Source organism: Carcharhinus amblyrhynchos, chromosome 25 (genome assembly GCF_965287045.1).
Source record: "Carcharhinus amblyrhynchos chromosome 25, sCarAmb.v2.hapA, whole genome shotgun sequence".
Taxonomy (NCBI): domain Eukaryota; kingdom Metazoa; phylum Chordata; class Chondrichthyes; order Carcharhiniformes; family Carcharhinidae; genus Carcharhinus; species Carcharhinus amblyrhynchos.
Window position 1 is genome coordinate 24471484 of NC_137348.1, and position 23409 is coordinate 24494892.

At 43.9% G+C, this 23409-nt stretch overlaps 1 protein-coding gene across 1 annotated transcript in view; it reads right to left on the minus strand.

Annotated features, from left to right (window-relative positions):
- Positions 1 to 19822, minus strand: part of LOC145358115 (roundabout homolog 3-like) — a 37511-nt gene extending 17689 nt beyond the window's left edge. The window contains exons 1-6 of the mRNA XM_080211789.1: positions 19799 to 19822; positions 18840 to 18991; positions 13399 to 13552; positions 6632 to 6821; positions 3132 to 3226; positions 1674 to 1827 (exon numbers count right to left, since the gene is read on the minus strand). Of these exons, the coding sequence (XP_080067915.1) occupies positions 1674 to 1827; positions 3132 to 3226; positions 6632 to 6821; positions 13399 to 13552; positions 18840 to 18991; positions 19799 to 19820 (767 nt within the window). The 5' untranslated portion in view covers positions 19821 to 19822. The remainder of the gene's footprint in view (positions 1 to 1673; positions 1828 to 3131; positions 3227 to 6631; positions 6822 to 13398; positions 13553 to 18839; positions 18992 to 19798) is intronic.
- Between the last annotated feature and the right edge of the window lie 3587 nt (positions 19823 to 23409).

Below are 23409 nucleotides of genomic sequence, written 5' to 3' on the forward strand. Positions count from 1 at the left end.
AGAGGAAGGGCGCCAGAAGGAAAGAGGGCGAATTACAGTCAAATCATTTATTTATTTTATTAATGTCACAAGTAGGCTTACATTAACACTGCAATGAAATTACTGTGAAAATCCCGTAGTCACCACACTGCAGCACCTGTTCGGGTACACTGAGTGGGAATTTAGCATGGCCAAAGCACCTAACCAGCATGCCTTTCAGACTGTCAGAGGAAACTGGAGCACCCGGAAGAAACCCACGCAGATACGGGGAGAATGTGCAGACTCCACACAGACAGTGACTTGAAGTCAGGAATCAAACTTAATTCACAGGTTTTAAGTCGGTCCGCCTTGTTGTCCAACGAGAGGCATACACACGATGGGTCATACAAGGGCTGCCTTTGGTTGTTCGAGAATAGCCTAGTACTTCATGTCGTTAGTGTGTGCTTAAACTGGACCAGATGCTGGGCAACATGACAGCTCAGTGACTATCACTGTTTGCTGTGCAGACACATGGATTTGGGCCAGTGTCTGTGGGAGTTCGCGCAATCTCCCCGTGCTTGCGTGGGTTTTCTCCGGGTGCTCCAGTTTCCTCCCACACCCCAAAGATGTGCTATTAGGCTGATTGGTGGTAATAAATTGTCCCTAAATTAGTTCTCCCTCAATGTGGAATGCCATAAGCATAGATAAGGGTCATGGATGTGAGGGGGGACTGGTAATGTTAAAATGGCGGCATGGGCTCGTTGGGCCGAAGGGCCTGTTTCCCGGGCTGTTTTTGTTCTTTGTTCTTTGTAAACCCAGGTCCCTGGCACTGTGAGGCAGCAGTGCTAACCACTGTGCCACATTGATGCCCAGGTACAGAAAGAAATCCAAAGAGGGAAAGAAAGCTTGGATTAGGAAAGTTAAAAAAAAAGAGACAGAAAGGAAAAGTAAGAAGAAAATTAAAACTAAACTTTTAAAACCTCGAGGAACAAATTATTACCTGCAAAGGTAGAACTCCGCACTTTCAATTGTTCCATTATGTCCCATTATTCTCCGGTTTCCTCCCACATTCTAAAGATGTGCAGGCATGGGCAGCATGGTGACACAGTGGTTAGCGCTGCTGCCTCAGCGCTAGGGACCGAGTTTGATTCCCAGTTGGTCAGCATCTACGTGGAATTTGCACATTCTCTCCGTGTGCTGGAGGGGTTTCCTCCGGGTGCTCCAGTTTCCTCCCACAATCCAAAGATGTGCAGGTTAGGTTGACCAGCTGTGCTAAATTGCTTCTTAGTGTCAGAGAGACTAGTTAGGATAAATGCATGGGGTTATGGGTATAGGGCCTGGGTGGGATTGTGGTCAGTGCAGACTCAATGGGCCAAACAGCCTCTTCCTGCTCTGTCGGGATTCTACGATTCTGGGCTAGAGACGTTGACTGACATCAGAGCAATATAAACCTCGTTATTAAAAGAGTCCCCATATTGTTAAGTACAAGTGGTAACTTTCTCTGCTTCCTTTCTGATGTTGATACATTTTAATAGCTCAAAAACAACAATTTCTTGCAGGAGGTCATCAGTGGGATCCAGTTTTTGCAGGATTAATGCCAGCAAGATTTGCCAGTAATATTTCTGTGAATTGTTCAGGTTTATTTAATAATGTTGGCACGCACACTCGAGCCACTGCTTCTGTTTTAGGCATTTTAGGAATATAGCCAAACTCACCCTAAATATATCCTCCTTTCGGCTACAATTGGCAGGTCTCCCTTGTACCAGAGCACAGATGGAGCTGGATTCCCCACTGCCTGGCAGTAGAATGTGACTCCAGAGCCCAGAGGTACATTGTTCACTCTTGGATACACGGTCACATTTGGTAGAACTTCAGAAAAAATAACAGAAGCACGATGAAAGTTCCTTTTATAAATTCTGTTTGAAATGGCTGAGAACCAACAACAAAAACATCAGATTCTTCTTTGTACTACTAGTTGCGCTGAGGCAGGCTTTAAATAAATTATTTAAATTGCACTTAGAAATAACTGCATGTGGGTAACAACAGGTGACGGTTTAAGATGATAGGCGCAGCATGGTGGCACAGCGGAGATGGCACAGTTGCACAGCGGTTAGCCCTGCTGTCTCACAGTGCCTGGAACCTGTGTTCAATTCCCGATAGAACATAGAACATAGAAAAACTACAGCACAAACAGGCCCTTCGGCCCACAAGTTGCACCGATCATATCCCTACCTACTAGGCTTATCTATAACCCTCAATCCTATTAAGTCCCATGTACTCATCCAGAAGTCTCTTGAAAGACCCTATCAAATTTGCCTTCACCATCACTGACGGCAGCCGATTCCACTCACCCACCGCCCTCTGAGTTAAAAACCGATCTTGGGTGACTGTGTGGATCTCCCCATGTCTGTGTGGGTTTCCTCTGGCTGCTCCGGTTTCCTCCCACAACCCGAAGATGCACAGGTTAGGTGGATTGGCCAGGCTAAATTGCCCTTTGGTGTCAGAGGGATATACACGGGGTTATGGGGATAGGGCCTGGGTGGGACTGCTGTCAGTGCAGGCTTGATGGGCCGAATGGCTTCCTTCTGCACTGCAGGGATTCTATGATTTCTGCAACTAGTGGATAGGGCTTTAAACTAAGGGGGCAGGAGCGGAGTGGTGGAGGGCAGAGGATTTAAGCGAAGGAAGACTTAGAAACCCAAAGAGAATGGTCAAGGTGTTGGAACAGTGATGTGGATAAAGACAAACAGAGTGGGATACAAAGTCTAATAAAAAAAAGTACATCAGCAAATAAGGTTATCAACTGGAACAGAAGTAAAAAATAGAATTGAAGGGTCTTGATTTGAATGCACAAAACAGCTGCAATAAGATAAATCAACCAGTGCTATAAATGGAGTTAGATGATCTGGAGCTAATCGCCAATACAGAGACATGGTTACAAGGAGACCAGGGTGCAGAATATTCCAGGAAGACAGACAGAATGGAAAAGGGGATGCAGTAGCCCTGATAGCAAAGGAGTGAAGCACACTTTACAAGCCAGATGAGGTGGCCTGAAGAGGAGCAGAGCATCACAATTTTAGGTTATTAAATGATTATAAATTACTGAATTTTAACAGTCCAGTTATTAGCGTTTGTTTTATAGTCTGAAGTCTACTCCACTGAGTTGGATTTACCAGCGGGCTGGAGGTAGGCCGTCTGGGATGTGACTAGATCATTCCCATTGTTTCCTTCACAGTGATAGAATCCTTCATCTTCTAGCGACACATTCCTGTAACAGACAACATCAGGAGCTTTAATCTCAGAACCAACAAGCAGCACAAGTATTGTCTTTCCTGGACAATTCACAATGTGTTAAAGTTTATTTATTAGTGTCACAAGTAGGGCTTACATTAACACTGCAATGAAGTTGCTGTGAAAATCCCCTAGTTGCCAACACTCCGGCGCCTGTTCGGGTACACTGAGGGAGAATTTAGCATGGCCAATCCACCTAACCAGCATGTCTTTCAGACTGTGGGAAACCTGAGCACCCAGAGGAAACCCATGCAGACACGGAGAGAACATGCAGACTCCGCACAGACAGTGACCCAAACCGGGATTTAAACCCGGATCCCTGGCGCTGTGAGGCAGCAGTGCTAACCACCGTGCCACCCTGAGTTTCAATGCCAGACTGCCCAAATCATCTCCGTGTGAAGACAGAATTTGCTGTTGCTGTTGGTCTCTGTGAGCACTCAGTTCTGAGCAACATTGGTATCCATGTTTCATGGGTGACATCTATCACCGCACTACCATTCACTCCGTCAGTGGATGGGGAGGCCCATTTTCTCCAGTGCGCTTTAATGCTACAAATAGTGACCCTATCAGCAATATCTGAGCGGATGAATGTTCTGGAATAACACTAGGAGTGGAATCTTCCAACTGTTCATGCCGGAGGAATTTATGTAATTTCACATTTCTAACAATGCTGTGATAATGGTGTTTTTTAAATGACAATCACTTGCCAAGTATAAACACAGTAAGTGTAGAAAAATCCATAATCTGGTATCAATCCTTAAATGGCAGGTAATGTTGTTTCATTTATGTAAAGAAGGTGAATATTATTGCTCAATGTGTGATGGTCACTTTGGAATGATTGTAATTTTCTCACAGGTTTATCAATAAAGTATATTTTTGACAAAAAATCAATACTTACCTGGCAGGGGACAGTCAATAGGCAGGAAGGGGACGAAGCTAGCCCACTGCACTGGGGTGTGCCAACACCTGCAATAATGGCTTGCCTAAGCTAGGGTAGAGTGAATGATCAAGATAGTCGATGAGGTTAAACCAAGGATTTACCTGATGCAATTTTTCAAAGCCATCTCGGCTTCTTGGCTAAGGTGAAGCATCAGATCAAGCCCAGAGAGGTTGCAATGCATCATCTTGTCAGTTTGGATCTTGTTTAATCAAGCCCAAGATGGGATGCAATGGCTTATCTTGTCAGCTTGGATCTTGTTTGTCTCTCATGTGGGGACAATGAATTGGATTCAATTGGAATTTGAATTTTGGAGGAAGTAAGGAATGGATTCGGGTTTTCCTGGCCTACTCTGAGCGTTGGCTTTGTAACTTTAAGAATGGAGTAAAAGATTTGTTTTAATAATCAAAGCTCGGTTCCCTGAGCAGACTGTCAAGGTCATTTGGCAGAATGCCCCATCATCAGAACTTTCAAACAAATACTAAGTCCTAGCTTGGCTGGTGGTGAGAAAGATCCTCCCAATCAGATCTTTCCTATACGCCCAGAGTCTCACCCCATCTGCACGTTGCCCTCACTATGTTCGGAAGAGACTTTACCCACCTCCTTGTGGAATGTGCCTTTGCAAAGATCTGGAGAGAAGGTGAGGTGGCTTTTGCTGAGATTCATCCAGAGCAGCTCGTGGTGCAGGACTCTGTGTTCTACAGGCTGTCTCCAGGGACACACACCGAGACAAAGATCAACTGCTGCTGGAGGATCATCAACTCAGTGAAAGGGGGTCTTGTTGGTCTTCCAGTGCAAAGAATTGTCCCCGATTGAGTGTTGCAGACTGGCACATTCCAACACTCAGGACTATGTGCTGAGGACACGCTAAAGCAGTGGCACAATAGAAAAAGGTCTCTGTCTAAGGCCTTTCAGCTGTAATGAACTGAGGAGGGGGGTATATAGAACCTCTTGGGCTGTATTTTTTTAAATTCATTTAGAACCATAGAAAATTACAGCTCAGAAACAGGCCTTTTGGCCCTTCTTGTCTGTGCCGAACCATTTTTTGCCTAGTCCCACTGACCTGCACTTGGGCCATATCCCTCCACACCCCTCTCATCCATTAACCCATCCAAGCTTTTCTTAAATGTTAAAAGTGACCCCGCGTTTACCACTTTATCTGGCAGCTCATTCCACACTCCCACCACTCTCTGCGTGAAGAATTCCCCCCTAATATTCCCTCTAAACTTTTCTCCTTTCACCCTTAACCCATGCCCTCTGGTTTTTTTCTCTCCTAGCCTCAGTGGAAAAAGCCTGCTTGCATTCACTCTATCTATACCCATCAAAATCTTATACACCTCTATCAAATCTCCCCTCATTCTTCTAACACTCCAGAGAATAAAGTCCTAACCTATTCGATCTCTCTCTGTAACTCAGCTTCTCAAGTCCTGGCAACATCCTTGTGAACATTCTTTGCGCTCTTTCAACCTTATTTACATCCTTCCTGTAACTAGGTGACCAAAACTGTATACAATACTCTAAATTCGACCTCACCAATGCCTTATACAAACTTACCATAACACTCAACTTTTATACTCGATACTCCGTTTTATAAAGGCCAATATACCAAAAGCACTCTTTATGACCCTATCCATCTGTGATGCCAATTTTAGGGAATTCTGTACCTGTACTCCCAGATCCCTCTGTTCAACTGCACTTTTCAGAGTCCTACCATTTACCCTGTACGTTCTACTTTGGTTTGTCCTTCCAAAGTGCAATACTTCACATTTGCATTTATTGCCCATCCCTAGTTGCCCTTGGCTAAGCCATTTCAGAGATCAGTTGAGAGTCAACCACATTGCTGTGGCTCTGGAGTCACATGTAGGCCAGACCAGGCAAGGGCAGCAGATTTCCTTTCCTAAAGGACATTAGTGAACTGGATGGGCTTTTCTGACAATGGATTTCATGGACATCAGTGGACTTTCAACTCCAGATATTATTTATTGAATTCAAATTCAACTAACTACTGTGGCAGGATTCGTACCCGGATCCCTAGAACATTAGCTGAATTTCTGGATTAATACTCTAGCGATAATACCACGAAGCCAGCACCTCCCCTCTATGACTCACATTGAATGTACACAGTGAATACTACATGTATCACAATTGTATTGAAGCACCTCAGAGCGCAACATGATCTAATGTAGGCAACTTAAATACCTTTGCACCTTGTGTAATGACTATTTTGAAATGTCTGTAATGCTTTGACTTTATTTGAAGCATCTCAGAGCGCAACTTGATCCATGTAAAAGGGCCTGAATACTTTGTAAAGTATACTTTTGGAAAACAAAATCAACACCACTTATTATTGAGAAAATCCGTTCCACAGCAAACAGGTTATTTCGACTAATTTTGCAGCTTCTGCATTAGGTAACTCCTGGAGTTTAAAAGAAATGTTTGTCTTACCGTAACATTAAAATGCCTCTGCTGCCAACATGTTTGTGCGCCCTGGTGCCATTCAAAGGCTTGTTGTTTTTGTACCACCTGATGTTTGGCTGAGGGAATCCCTGAATTGTGCAGTGCATGCTGGCTGTTTCACCCACTGCTGTAGTGACATTCTCAGGATCCTTAGTGATGAAGAGTTTAGACGTTAAGGCTAAATGGAGAACACAAATAGACACAGTCATCAAACCTTCCTGTTACGCTTTAAAGATCATTAAGGGAGACAGTGGCATGTTGTAAATGTCACTGGACTAGTAATCCTCAGGCCTATGGGGGTTGGGGGGGTGGGGTGTGCGAGTTCAAATCCCACCAGGGCAGCTGGTGCAATTTAGATCCAATGGATACATTTGGAATATACTTTAGTCTCAGCAACGCTGGGCATGACGGCTATCTGTGATCTGCCATCCTTACCTGGTCTGACCATTCCAGATGCACAGTAATGAGATTGAATCTTAACTGCCCTTTGAATTGGTCCAGGAAGGCACTCACTTCAGGGGCAGTTAGGGACGGGCGATAAATGCTGCCCTTGCCAATTTCACCCACTTCCTACACCCACATGCCACATCCTACACCCACATCCCACACCCACACCCACATCCTACTCCCACATCCCACACCCCACTCCCCCACCCATACCCACATCCTGTGAAAGAAAAGAAAAGTGTCAGATGAAATGCCTGCATGCCAGATGAAGCCATTTTATTACACACAGCCCATCGAGCCTGCACCGACAACAATCCCACCCAAATCCTATCCCCGTAACCCCATGTATTTATCCTGCTAATCCCCCTGATATTAAGGGGCAATTTTAGCATGGCCAATGCACCTAACCAGCACATCTTTGGACTGTGGGAGGAAACCAGAGCACTCGGAGGAAACCCAAGCAGAAACATGGAGAACGTGCAAATTCCACACAGAAACAGTCAGCCGAGACCAAAATTGAACCTGGATCCCTGGCGCTAGGTGGCAGCGGTGCTAACCACTGTGCCACTGTGGCATCTGCCCGTGATGCCCACTCACCTTGAAAAATGTTGACCGATTATTAATTAAACATCCTCTGCACCTTTTAATGTTTTTCAGCTCGTAACACAAAACATAAAATGATGCCGAGAACTTACATTTAATTAATAATCAGTCAGTATTTTTCAAGAGCAGTGAGCAGCACTTTGGCAAGATGGCTATCAACAATTTTAAAAATCTGAACGAGACATTCCTATAAGCCAACAGTGGGCTGGAAATTATAAAAGTACTGAATATTTGCGTGATGATTGGTCTGACATTGTAAACTGAAATTACATTAGATTGAGCAGAAAAGTAAATAGTCAGTTGCCGAGCGTTGATGCTGTTACAAAAGGGTTTTACTTTTAGACTTCCTGGAATGGCTTTGTTGAAAATATCACTTAAGTAGTTGATTTGATTTCAAATGTGACTGACAGCTCCAGACTCCAAATAACTGTGCAAAGAAACATTTACGTTGAATCATGTTTATGGTTCAAGCTTAATTTGTTCTGCTGGAGAAGAGGATTGACCTAAGAAAGCCTTTATTATAAAAGCACCTCCTACCATATAAATATATTTATTAAATTCATGTCACACAGGTCAAGCTGTGGCTCTGGAAAGGTCATAATTCACCTCACCTGCTGTCTGGCTCAAGAAACTCTGCCCACAATTTAATTCATTTAAGGAACATGTAAAAAAGGTGGATCAGTCAGAAGATCTCATTAGAAACCTGTCTATTCTAACTTCAGATATGAATGGAACTGTTGCGCGCATCAGTTTCTGTTTTTGCACAAGGTTTTTCTTATAGAAAGAATGAACAACATCCCCATCTGTTGACAAAGAACAGTAGCACATCAACAATTCACAGACTTTCTTTCTTTGATACGATCTCAAAGACCATAACTTCATAAATACACATTGAGTCATAAAGGTTTACAGCATGGAAACAGGACCGTCGGCCCAACTTTCCCATTACATCCTTTTTTTAAGCCACTAGGCTGCTCATATTTGGTCCCTATCCCTTGATATCCATCCTGCATAAGTGCTTTTTAAAAGACAAAATTGTACCTGGCTCTACTATTACCTCTGGCAGCTTGTTCAGACATTCACCACCCTCTGCGTGAAAAAATTGCCCCTTTGAACCCTTTTGTATCTCTCCACTCTCACCTTAACCTATGCCCTCTAGTTTTAGACTCTCTTACCTTTGGGAAAAGATATTGACCAACTGGCTGATCTATGCCCCTCATTATTTTATAGGTCTCTATAAGATCACCCCTAAGCCTCTGCGCTCCAGAAAGAAAAGTCTCAGCCTATCTAGTCTCTCCTTTTCACTCAAACCATCGAGTCCCAATAGCATCCTAGTAAATCTTTTCTGCGTATCTAATTGTGCTGTGGTCCAACCAGTCCACCTAACCAACACCCCCTACCCCAACCCCGACACCCACAGTCTCTCACTTCTCTCCCCAGGAAGACATCTAATTCTCTTGTTCAATTCTCTGCTTCTCTCTCTTAGAAACACAGAAACTAGAAGCAGGAGTTGGCTTTCAGCCTTTCGAACCTGCTCTCCATTACGATCTGCTCTCCATTATGATCATGGCTGACTGTTCAAACTCAATAGCCTGATCCTGCCTTCCCTTGATCTCCTTTGTCACTAGGAGTTATATCTAACTCTTTCTTGAAAACTTACACGCTGGGATTTTCCAGCCGTTCACATTCCACCACTGCCGCAAGCGAGGAGGGAAGAATTTGGTGCTCAGCCAAAACTTCGTTCACTGGGCCAGAAAATCCCTCTGGCATGAATGCTCGGAAAGTTTAACCCTCAATGTTTTGACCTCAGCTGTTTCCTGTAGTAGTAAATTCCAAGATTCACCACTCTCTGGATGAACACGTTTCTCCTCATCTCGATCCTAAAAGGTTTACGTGAATATTTAGACTGTGACCCCTGGTTCTGGACTCCCCGACAATTGGGAACATCCCTCCTGCATTTGCCCTGTCTCGTCCTGTTAGAATTTGGTAGGTTTCTATGAGATCCCTCCCTCACTCTTCTAAACACCAAGAAATATTAATCCTGACTCAATGGCTCCTCATATATCAGTGCAGCCATCTCAGGAATCATTCTGGTCCCACCATCCCGGGAATCATTCTGGTAAACCTTCACTGAACTCCAGATCTCCATCAGCTTCCGGCTTAAGCATCACTTTGTAAATTGGGACCTAGTTTGTGGTCCCCAGTATAATCTTCAATGTGGCAGTTTCACTCCCACTGTTGACCATGTGGTATCTCTGAGTCATTATCATTGTGCTTGAAATCATCGCAGTAGTTTATGGCCTCTCTTCTTCACTTGTATCCAATAGGCTTCTCCCAAATTGCTCGAAGTATTTTGTGATTAATGGCCCTCTTCTGGCTATTTTCCATGAACATAATGGGAGGAATTTTCCAGCTGTGCTCACTCCAAAACCAGAAAATCCCTCCCAAGGTCAACAGATCTTTGCATGGCCACCCCCCCACCGCCACTCACTATAATTTCTATGGTGGGTGGGATGAGAAAATTCCACCAATATTTCTCCAGGATTCTGTATTTTATTCTGTTCCTTTACATTTCATTACTTCACCTACAATTATCATCCAGCCTTGTCCAGTCTGCTGCAGCTCAATCCATTCTATTTTATACATGTTACAAATCACCACCTTGAGTTCCTTTTCTGTTCAATGATGTAATCTGATCTCCCTGATAAAAGATTGTCAATCTAACATTTTCCAAGGTCAGTTGATCTCGGGCGGGATTTTCTGGTCTTGGGGCAAACGCAGCTGGAAAATTTCACCCATTGAAATCATGGAAAATAGCCTTAGGCTTGTTTCTCTTCTAGGTATATCTAACCAACTGGGTTTCTGTTTCTTATCACTGATGAGTTCACCTTTCTTCATCCTGGTTTCGCTATTCCCACTGTTTGATATGCAGCTCCCCATCTCCTCTTTCACCAACCCAAATCCAAGAAATATACCTCCCTTTATTTTGTCAAACGTTCATCCTCCTGCACGTCATTCTGTGCAAGATATCCTCCTATGCTTCCATTATCTTTAAACATTTCCAATTAATCCTTATCTCAAAGCTGTGGAGCTTCTTACCTCCCCCATTCTTTACTTCCTCCTGAAATCTTTACCACAAAACCATGGAAAGGTTAGGATGCAGAATGGGGCCACTCAGCCCAACATGCTCACGCCAGTCACAAAAGGGGAATAGTAAACGAGCCACTCATTTGAATCCTACTTTCCAGCACCTGGTCTGTAGCCTTGCTGGTTACAGCACTTCAGATGCAGATCCAAATGGAGCATTTCAGCCTTCTATTCTGTACTTTGTCCCTTTCACACCACTGCCCCTTCCCTCTGTTTAAAATCATACAGTGCAGAAGGAGGCCATTCAGCCCATTGAGTCTGCACCAACCACAATCCCACCCAGACCTTATACCTACAACCCCGTACATTTACAATACGCCTGACACCAAGTGCAATTTAGCATGGTCAATCAACCTAACCCACACATCTTTGGAGAATGAGAGGAAACCGGAGCACCTGGAGGAAACCCATGCAGACACGGGGAGAATGTACAAACTCCACACAGACAGTGACTTGAGGTTGGAATTGAACCTGGATTCCTGGCATATTAGGCAGCAGCACTAACTACTGTGCTCCCATGCCGCATTTTACTTTGCTTTATTTTCATTTTCAAATCCCTCCATGGCCTTATATACCTCTCTCTAACTTCCTTTTTATGTGTTTAAAACCCAAATGGCATTGGCTCAATATCATTTCTCCGTTTGTGTTGTCTTCTCTTTTACTCTTTACAGAGAGGCGAGGTGCACTATAGGCCTAAGCTTGTACTATGACCTTGACTGACTGGATGAAAGGCTACACGGTGGCACAGTGGTTAGCACTGCTGCCTCACAGCACCAGGAACCTGGGTTCAATTCCGGCTTTAGGTCATTTTCTGTGTGGAGTTTGCACATTCTCCCTGTGTCTGCGTAGATTTCCTCCGAGTGCTCCAGTTTCATCCCACAGTCCAGAAATGTGCCGGTTAGGTTGATTGGCCATGCTAAATTGCTACTTAATGTCAGGGAAACTAGGAGCGTAAATATGTGGGGTTACGGGGATAGGACTAGGGTGGGATTGTTGACGGTGCAGGCTTGATGGGCCAAATGGCCTCCTTCTGCATTGTAGATTCTACTAGGAATGGCGGGATATGGCCCTGAAAGGGTAGGTGTTTTGGTTCAGTCAGGCAGCATAGTCAGTTCAGGCTTGGAGGGCTGAAGGGCCTCTTCCTGTGCTGTGATTTTCTTTGTTCTTTGTTTGTTCTTTGACTTCCCTGGAATCCTCATTTTGTAACTCTTTTACCATTAAGTCATAGGTTCTGACTAATTTCCCTTCTTCCTCCTAAATTCTTCACTCACATGTCCTGATATTTCAATGCCTCACCAGAACAAACACTTCCCTTAAATTGATTCTGCAAATGTTTTTCACAGTTAATTAGACCAGCTCAAGATCTCTTTTCTAACAGAAACAAGCCCAAGATCTTTTTCCAGTTTTCCTCCCACCTTACGTACCTGAAACACCAAATTGTCTTGGTGACATCCCCATCAAATTTCTAACCAATGTTTAGCTATATGGAATATTTGAATTACCCAGGGCCTATCCTTGTCCTATCCTGTAATGCCACACAATTGCCCTACTAATCCCCAAGCCTACACTCAAGGGATACTAAGGGGTAATTTAGCACGGCCAAAGCACCGAACCTGCACATTGTTAGACTGTGGGAGGAAACCGGAGAACCCGGAGGAAACCCATGCAGACATGAGGAGAATGTACAAATTCCACACAGTCATCCAAGGCCAAATTGAACCCAGATCTCTGGTGCTGTGAGGCAGCCGTGCTAACCACTGTGCCACCGAGCCACTCTCAAGAATGGCCAATAAATGCTGTCCCAGCCACAGAGTCAGAGAGGTTTACAGTATGGAAACAGGCACTTTGGCCCAACTTGTCCATGCCACCCTTTTTTTTAAAACCCCTAAGCTAAATCCAATTGCCCGCATTTGGCCCATATCCCTCTATACCCATCATACTTATGTAACTTTCTAAACGCTTTTTAAAAGACAAAATTGTACCCGCCTCTACTACTACTTCTGGCAGCTTATTCCAGACACTCACCATCCTCTGTGTGAAAAAATTGCCCCTCTGGACACTTTTGTATCTCTCTCCTCTCACCTTAAACCTATGCCCTCTAGTTTTCGACTCCCAGTGATGCCCTCAACACATGAATGAACAGATGTCTTCTCAGATGTTCTAAAGTATGTTTGATGATCCTAACTATTTGTTCTTTAAACTTCCTTTATATGTTCCATTTCATTAAAGGATTGACTTAACTCCCAGCTCCACAAATGCTAATCTACTTTTTTTTTGTATTTACTAATGCAGCTGGACCAACTGTATATATCCAGCATGATGATTTCATTTCAGATTTCTAGCATTTGCCTTCTTCACCCATGTACAGGAGTACTCTTCTTTTGTGTTTTACTAACAATTCCATTTCAATGTAAAATAACTTTTAACTTTGCGGCTCTTCTTTTTTTAATTTATTAGATATTACAATGAACCAGACTAAAAGAAATGATTGCTGAACCTCTCTTATGAGTGACAATCTCTGTCCTAAATAGCGTTATTAGAATAAAAATTGTACTGACCTTTAACCTTCAAAGTAGCTGGTGTGCTATACACAGTGACATTAAGTAGAGGATTATGAGTCATGCAGATGTATTTTCCTTCATCTTCCTTTGAGACATTAGCAATATGTAGGGTTCCAGATACTTTCAGAGAGTTTTTGCCACCATATTGCCCCTAAAATGTACCAAAACACACAAGAATCTGAACACAATCCTTGCTAAAGTTTCTTCCTGTTAGAACTCTTTATGCTACATGATCAAGGACGTGTCATGTCATGAATGACAAATGACAGTACATTTGGCTTGCTCAATAATTCTTTAACAAAACTGTCTTTCCGAAATCTAAACATGCATAGCTCTGCAATTTTGTTTATTGCAGGATATTTATTGGAGAAAAACAGTCATCCTTCACACACAGAGAATTAGAAAGACATTCCCTGAGGGCTTTTACAGAATTATCCAGTGAATCATTGAGCTCTGTGCATGAGAAAGATGTGGAGATGCCGGTGTTGGACTGGGGTAAACACAGTAGGAAGTCTCACAACACCTGACGAAGGAGCAGCACTCCAAAAGCTAGTGGTGTTTGTTACCAAATAAACCTGTTGGACTTTAACCTGGTGTTGTGAGACTCCTTACCATGAGAAAGATTGCAGGGTTTGATTTTAGGGCAGACGTGATTTAACTGCTCTCAGTTGAATGGCGATTGTACACTGGCCACAACTCCCCTGGGTTCTCAATTACCAGGGGTAGCCTAGTGACATTATTGCTAGACTACTATTCCAGAAACTCAGCTAATGTTCTGGGGTTATGGATTCAAATCCCACCATGGCAGATGGTGGAATTTCAATTCAATTTTTAAAAATCTGGAATTAAGAACCTACTGGTGACCATGGAACCACTGTCAATTATCGGAAAAACCCATTTGGTTCACTAATGTCCTTGAGGGAAGGAAATCTTTCATACTTACCTGTTCTGGCCTATGTGTAACTCCAGATCCACCGCCCACCAAGAGCAACTAGGAATGGGCAATAAATGCTGGTCAGGCAGTGACACCCATGTCCCATAAATGATTTTTTAAAAATTATCAAGTTAAAATGTGCATGGTGTTATGGTGAGGGAGGAGTTGGGAGCAAAAACTTTATGGTGGGACAACTGAGGAACAGTGGAGGACTTTTAAAGCGATCTTTCGCAGCACTCAGCAGAAGTACACACCAGTAATAAGGAAAGGCTATAGAAAAAGAGATAATCAACCATGGATATATAAGGAAATAAAGGAGGGTATCAAATTTAAAGAAAATGCATACAAAGTAGCAAAGATTAATGGGAACCTAGAGGATTGGGAAATCTTTAAAGGTCAGCAGAAAGCCACGAAAAACGCTACAAAGAAAAGTAAGATGGATTGTGAGAGTAAACAAGCTCAGAATATAAAAACAAATAGCAAAAGTTTCTACAAATATATAAAACGTAAAAGAGTAGCTAAAATAAACATTGGTCCTTTAGAGGACGAGAAGGGAATGTAATAACTGGAAATGAGAAAATGGCTGAGGTATTTTGTGTCGGTCTTCACAGGGAAAGACACAAATAACATGCCAAAAATTGATGATGGGAAGGCTATGGCAAGTGGGGACCTAGATACTATCATTATCACATAAGTGGTAGTGTTGGGCAAGTTAATGGGGCTAAAGTTAGACAAGTCTCCTGGTCCTGATGGAATGCATCTCAGGGTACTAAAAGAGATGATGGGAGAAATAACAAATATTCTAGTGGTAATTCATTAAAATTTGCTGGACTCTGGGGTTGTTCCTGTAGATTGGAAAACAGCAAATGAAAATGCCACTGTTTAAAAAAGGAGGTAGACAAAAGGCAGGTAACTTTTTCAGAAGGCGTTTGACAAGGTACCTCACAAGAGGTTATTGCAGAAGGTCAGGGGACATGGAGTTGGGGGTAGGGTGTTAGCGTGGATAGGGGATTGGCTGTCAAATAGGAGGCAGAGAGTGGGGGTCAATGGGTGCTATTCGGATTGGCGGTTGGTGACTAGTGGAGTGCCCCAGGGGTCGGTGCTGGGGCCTCAGCTATTTACCATTTATATAGATGATCTGGAGGAGGGAACCGAGTGTATGGTGTCGAAATTTGCTGATGACACCAAGATTGGTGGAACTGCAAATTGTGCGGAGGGTGTGGAGAGTCTGCAGAAGGATCTAGATAGGCTGGGCGAATGGGCCAGGAAATGGCAAATGGAATTTAATGTTGGCAAGTGCGAGGTGGTCCACTTTGGTAGGAATAATGGTAGGAAGGATTATTACTTACGTGGCGAAAAACTGCAGCAGGCGACGGTGCAGAGGGACCTCGGGGTCCTTGTGCATGAGTCGCAAAAACCCAGCTTGCAAGTGCAGCAGGTGGTCAGGAAGGCTAATGGGATGCTGGCCTTCATAGCGAGGGGGATTGAATATAAAAGTAGGGAGGTCTTGCTGCGGCTGTATAGGGTATTGGTGAGGCCGCAGCTGGAGTACTGTGTGCAGTTTTGGGCGCCATACTTACGCAAGGATATTTTGGCCTTGGAGGGAGTGCAGAGGAGGTTTACTAGGCTGATGCCGGAGTTGAGGGGGTTGAGCTATGAGGAGAGGCTGAATAAACTAGGCTTGTACTCGTTAGAGTTTAGAAGAATGAGGGGAGATCTCATTGAGACGTATAAGATGATGAATGGGATGGATAGGATAGAGGTGGAGAGACTCTTCCCGCTCAGAAAGGATAGTAGGACTAGGGGGCACAGCCTCAAGATAAAGGGGTGGTGGTTTAGAACGGAGTTGAGGAGGAACTTCTTCACTCAAAGGGTGGTGAATCTCTGGAATTCTCTGCCCGTTGAAGTGGTGGAGGCTACCTCGCTAAATATTTTTAAGACGCGGGTTGATGGGTTTTTGATAAGAGAGGGGATTAAGGGTTATGGGGAGAGGGCGGGAATGTGGAACTGAGCCACGACAGATCAGCCATGATCTTATTGAATGGCGGGGCAGGCTCGAAGGGCTAGATGGCCTACTCCTGCTCCTATTTCTTATGTTCTTATGTTCTTTAGGCCGGTTAGCTTAACTTCTGTAGCAGGGAAAATGCTTGAATCTATCATCAAGGAAGAAATAGTAAAACAACTGGATATAAGTTGTCCCATTGGTAAGATGCAGCATGGGTTCATGAAGGGAAGCTCATGTTTGACTAATCTGGTGGAATTCTTTGAGAACATTACAAGTGCAGTGGATAATGGGGAACCTGTGGATGTGGTGTATCTGGATTTCCAGAAGGTATTTGATAAGGTGCCACACCAAAGACTGCTACATAAGATAAAGGTGCACGGTGTTACAGGTGATGCATTAGCATGGATAGAGAATTGGTTAACTAACAGAAAGCAAAGAACGGGAATAAATGGGTGTTTTTCTGATTGGCGATCAGTGACTAGTGGTGTGCCTCAGGGATCAGTATTGGAACCACAATTGTTTACAATTTACATAGATGATTTGGAGTTGGGGACCAAGTGTAGTGTGTCAAAATTCGCAGATGATACTAAGATGAGTGGCAGAGCAAAGTGTACAGAGAACACTGAAAGTCTGCAAAGGGATATAGACAGTCTAAGTGAGTGGGCAAGGTTCTGGCAAATGGAGTACAATGTTGGTAAATGTGAGCTCATCCATTTTGGTAAACATAACAGCAAAATGGACCATTATTTAAATGAAAAAAATTGCAGCATGCTGCTGTGCAGAGGGACCTGGGTGTCCATGTGCAGGAATCTCAAGGAATTGGTTTGCAGGTGCAGCAGGTAATTAAGAAGGCAAATGGAATTTTGTCCTTCATTGCTAGAGGGATGGAGTTTAAAACAGCGAAGTTGTGTTGCAGCTGTATAAGGTGCTGGTGAGGCCGCACCTGGAATACTGTGTACAGTTTTGGTTTCCTTACTTGAGAAAGGATATACTGGAACTGGAGGGGGTGCAGAGGAGATTCACTGGGTTGATTCTGGAGTTGAGAGGATTGGCTTATGAGGAGAGACTGAGTAGGAATTCAGAAGCATGAGAGAAGATGTTGTAGAAACATGTAAGATTATGAAGGGAACAGATAAGATAGAAGCAGGGAAGTTGTTTCCACTGGCTGGTGAAACTAGAACTAGGAGGCATGGTTCAAAATAAGGGGAAGCAGATTTAGGACTGAGTTGAGGAGGAACATCTTCACACAAAGTGTTGTGAATCTGTGGAATTCCCTGCCCAGTGAAGCAGATGAGGCTACCTCATTGAATGATTTTAAGGCAAAGATAGATAGATTATTGAATAATAAAGGAACTAAGAGCTCTGGTGAGCTGGTGGTGAGCTGAGTCCTCAAAAAAATCAGCCATGATCTTGCTGAATAGTGGAGCAGGTTTGAGGGGCCTGATGGCCTACTCCTACTCCTAGTTCTTATGTTCTTATGTAGGATTCAATTTGCTCATCACCTTGAGGAATAGTGTGCTAGCTCGCACCATCATGTCTCATCGGTGAACAATATCCAATTCAGCAAAGGTGGTCAATCTCCTTTGAAACAGACCACAGCGAGGAGCCAATATAAAGGAAAATGAAAGAAATGCTCCCTCTGAAACACACACTGAAATGACAACATAACCCGAATGAATGGTTACAAACAAGGCATGTCAGAAATCAATCTGGAGAAGCTGAGCTGGTAACAAGATAGTCCATCACTGCTTGAAGAACAGTTTCAATATACAACTCCAACTCTTTCGAGATTAAACTGTTGAACTAAATTAAGTAAACTGAGAGACAAAACAGGAAGGACCATGCCTTAAACTCCCCAAACAAAAACAAATCACAGAACCCTACAGTGCAGAAGGAGGCCCATTGAGTCCACACCGACAACAATCCCACTTAGGCCATATCCCCACATATTTACCCTGCTAATCCCTCTAACTTACGCATGCCGGGATACTAAGGGGCAATTCAGTTTCTCAGTGCACCTAAACCGCACATCCATGGACTGTGGGAGGAAACTGGAGCACCGGAGGAAACCCATGCGGACACAGACAGTCACCTAAGCTGGGAATCGAACCCAGGTTCTGGAGCTGTAAGGCAGCAGTGCTAACCACCATGCAGAGGAAACTTAAAACATTAAACCAAATTGCGAGTTAATGGGTCAATAATGCAGCCCAGTCCTTGTTGTGCCCAACAAGCATGGAAGGCCTGAATAGTGTTCTGAACACCGCGTGCTCCATCTCCAGGCTGCGAATGTAGCTGCAGCAGAGGGGCAGACAGTTGGGTTGGATGACCCCCTCGATCACCTGCTGCCTAGATCTATTAATGGCAAGTTTGGCTAAGCCCAGGAGTAGGTTCATGAGGGCCTCCCCCGCCCTCCTCCACACAGGTTTGCAATATATAACTCCAAAGAGATATTGATAAGCAGTTCAATGACTGGATTATAGACTATTAATCTGTTCATACCTGGAACTGGCGCCCTTCACTGATAATCCGTCTGTCCTTAATCCATCTGATCTCAACCAGGGGGCGGCTGTCTCCAGAAACACAATGAAAGAACACACTTTCTCCTGCAGTTACTGACTGAGAAATTGGACCGTAAAACACGGGCTCAGTGTCTGTAAGAGAAAACCAAAGAATCAGCTGCTTTGTGCAATGTAATACAAACTCAAACCAGGCGTTATAGATGGCCTTCTAATATTCATTTGAAATTTCAAGGATGTTTCAAAGGTTTTATAACCAATATTCATAGAATCATACAGTGCAGAAGGAGGCCATTCAGCCCATTGACCCTACACCAACAACATCCCCACCCAGACCCTATCCCCTATAGCCCCAAGCATTTACCCTGCCAGTCCCCTTGACACTAAGGGGCAATTTAGCAAGGCCAATCAACCTATCCTGCACATCATTGGATGTGTGGGAGGAAACCAGAGCACCTGGAGGAAACCCACAGAGGCATGGGGAGAAAGTGCAAACTCCACACAGACAGTGACCCAAGGCCGGAAATGAACCTGGGTCCCTGACGCAGTGGGCAGCAGTGCTAACCACTGTACCACCGTGCCGTCCATTATTCTCCAATGATACACTCTAGATCTTCCAAAAAATCTACCACAGAGTATTCATTTCTGGAAGTGAGGGGCTACAATTATTGGAACTATGCTTATGACTCTGGCTTATCTTAATGCACCATGTTAAAAATGTATAACACCACTAAAATCACAGCAGGTTAAATGCAGCTCAACCGGTACAAAATTCCCGTACAAACAGGGGCCTGAGTAAAGCACACTCCTCGACCTTGTGTTAACTATGTTGCTCAAAAACAGTCCCAAAAGACAGTTCTTACAGTGTCACTGTCAAATTCCAATTCCCATTCCAAACAGCAACCCATACCCAATAAACTGATGATATTTCCATGTTGTTACCTCCCGCCCTCAGGCTGAACATTAACTCTCATGAATCTCGTGGCTCAGAACAGCAGGCAGTTCTCAGTTCACTTCTGGAAACATGACTCCTCCAAAGTGCCAGCGATTTGTTTAAATGAATCACTAAAGGGAAATTATTTAATTTTCATATGAATCATCCACTCAATCTAACTTGAAGGGGGATTACTTGACGAGGCAAACATGAGGATTCTGCTTGTCGAGTGCTGTGTGACACATTGTTTGTGAGCATCAGATCATCTGCCAGTGCATGGATCATCCTATTTATATCACAGGCACTCACGGCAAAGATTCCCAGGTTGAAACAGAAAGCCTTGTGACTCATACAACAAGCAAGAAGCCATGATCTTGGGCCCAACACATCACAGATGCCGTGCGATTATTTTCCATTCATTAGAGATGGGAGATAATGGCCAGTGCATCTATCATTTCCTGATATTTGGAACATGCAGGCAAGATTTCCTTGATTAGGGGAATTGGAACATATTGCAATAAAAGTGACAAAAGTAGCATACGTGCTGTTTGACTACCAATGAGACATAAAATTTGCAATTGCAGAAGCCACGTTCGCTGTCACGGAGCCATTAAGTTTGCTGAAGCCAAGGCCCTACCCTTGAAGATGCAAAAGCCTCTTTCTACATTATCCATAAGACCATGAAATATAAGAGCAGAACTAGGCCATTCGGCCCATTAAGTCTGCTCCATATTCAATCATTGCTAATGTTTCTCAATCCCATTCTCTCGCATTTTCCCCATAATCTTTGATCCCCTTAAGAATCAAGAACCTATCTATTACTGTCTAATACACTCAGTGACCCAGTCTCCACAGCCCTCAAGTGGGAATGCAACCATTTAATGAGTTAATAGCCAAGACATTAATATTCAATCAGCTTTGGCTGTCATGGTGGCTGAGTGGATACAAGGAATTAATCGTGTGACTTGATGAAGGCTACTATTAATCTTATAGAGCCTCTTAAAAAAAAGTGACAGGGAATCCCACTGCCAAAGGGGACAATCAGTGCGCAGTTTGAAGACCAAGTCACATGACACAGCAGCCATCTTGCTTTCCTCCCAGCAATATAGAAAGGCAGGAGTCTGCAGAAGGTTATAGCAGAGGAACAGCCTAGAGAAGGCAGCAACAAGGCTGCATGCCTCTCTCTCTTTACACTGAAGTGAACTCTGCTTGCTTATATCATACTGAGGGAACAACAGACCTTATATCTGCTCTTATATCTTATGGTCTTATGGATAATGTAGAAAGAGGCTTTTGTATCTTCAAGGGAAGGGCCTTGGCTATCTGAAACTTCCACAGACTTGGTGGCTCCGTGACAGCGAATGTGGTTTTTGCAAAGGCAAATTTTATGTCTCCTTGGTAGTCAAACAGCACATGTGCTATATTCATCACTTTTATTGCAATATGTTCCAATTTCCCTAATCAAGGAAGTCTTGCCTGCACATTCCAAATATCAGGAAATTATAGACTTAAAGTTCCAAAGCAGCCCTTTCAGGGAGTAAAAAAAGACTATTATTTACAGAACTGCCTTGGTCACGAACAACAGCGAAGCATTCTTAATTAGTCAATTCTATTTATTTGCCCTCTATCACTGAATTTTAATTTAAATTAAAGTGAACCTCCTCTACTTTATAATTTGGAACCTTTCATGCTTGTGTGCATGCATGTGTTGTGACAGGAAGTGTGTTCCCCTTTTGCAAATGCCTTTAAATCTTTACATTGCTGGATCTTTAGCACAGTAAGAACTAACTCCTTTCGCGCGATTAAACTCGAGGAAGGGGGTCGGATCAAGTTTGTGACAACCAGCATGTGAACAGTTAAGTACACGTACTGAATTGGCACATTCACCCTAACACGTCTCAAAAATCCTGGGCCAGGATGTTCCAGCCCCTCCTACCCACCGGGATATTACGGTCACGCCAAAGTAAACGATGGTTTAAACGGCTCACCACATCCACCAGGAGGGTGCAGTGGGGGATGGAGACACGCTGTGGTGGGACCATAAAATCCTGGCCCCTGTTACAATCAATCAAGGGTTGGGGTGAAAAGGGGAAGCCATCCTTCCCCAGTTATAATATTACTGACCCAACATTTTAGTACTGTTTAGTTACTTTACATATTTCCAGGTTGTCTTTCAAGGCTTAAGAAATCACAAGTTTTTCCCCCCTCAGTCAATTGGCTTCTCTTCCAGTTGCCTCCAGAGCTCAGATGGGATTTCGGTGACAAGAACTGGATATATTGGCTGAAATTTTCCAGCCATCCCCACCAGTGGGATCTCCCAATCCCGCTGACGGTGACCAGTGGGATGCAAAAAACCGGTGGGACGGGAAGATCCCAACTCCATCCAATGATGGGCCATCTCCATTAATCGTGCCGGGGAGTGATGGGTGGTGAAAATTCCCACCCAAAATTCAATATGGATTGGCCCCAGTACTACATAGTTTAAACAGCGCATCCTCTGACTATTGTAACTTTTAGCTATTTAGCAGCATATCAGAGAGGCTGACCCCACACAGCAGAGATACAGTTGTATAACAACACAGTTTTCTAGCATTCAGTCCTATCTAGCAGGGTTTTACACCAGGAGTCAGCTTTGCTAAACTTACTATTGTTCACCACCATTATGGCTTTATCCATATATCTTAACTGACAGCATCACCAATATCTAGGGTAGGTACAGAGGAATTAGGAGCAGAAATGGGCACATTCAGCCCTTTGAGCCTGCTCCATCATTTAGTCACATCATGGCTGAATTCTCCTTGGTCTCAAATTCACCAAGAATTATAGAATCCTACAGTGCAGGAGGAGGCCATTTGGCCCATCGAGCCTGCACCAAACACAATCCAACCCAGACCCTATCCCCATAGCCCCATACATTTAACCCAGCTAGTCCCCTTGACACTAAGGGGCAATTTAGCATGGCCAATCTACATAACTCGCACATCTTTGGACCATGGGAGGAAACCGCAGCACCTGGAGGAAACCCACACAGACATGGGGAGAATGTGCAAACTCCACACAAACAGTGACCCAAGCCGGGAATCGACCCTGGGTCCCTGGCGCTGTAAGGCAGCAGTGCTAACCACAGTGCCACCATGCCGCCCCACCTTCCCATCTGTTCCTCATATCTCCGTATCCCTTTTTTATGAGAAACATATCTATCTCTTTCTTGAAACATTCAACGATTGAGACTCCACTGCACTATGAGGCAGCGAGTTCCACAAATTCACTACCCTCTGTGAGAAGTAGTTCCTTCATCTCAGTGTTAAATCTAACGCTTCTCAACCTATACCTGTAACCTCTTGTTCCAGACTGCCACACAAGAGAAAACATTTGGTCTACGTTTACTTTATCAATCCCTTTCAAAATTTTATATACCTCAATCAGATCCCCTCTCATCATTCTAAACTCCAGTGAGTACAAGCCCAAACTGTTCAGTCTCTCCTTATACGTCAGCCCTTTCGTCCCCAGAATCATTCTGGTGAACTTCCTCTGAACTGCCTCCAACGCTACCACATCCTTCCTCAAATAAGGAGACCAGAACTGAACACACTACTCCAGCTGTGGTCTCACCAACACT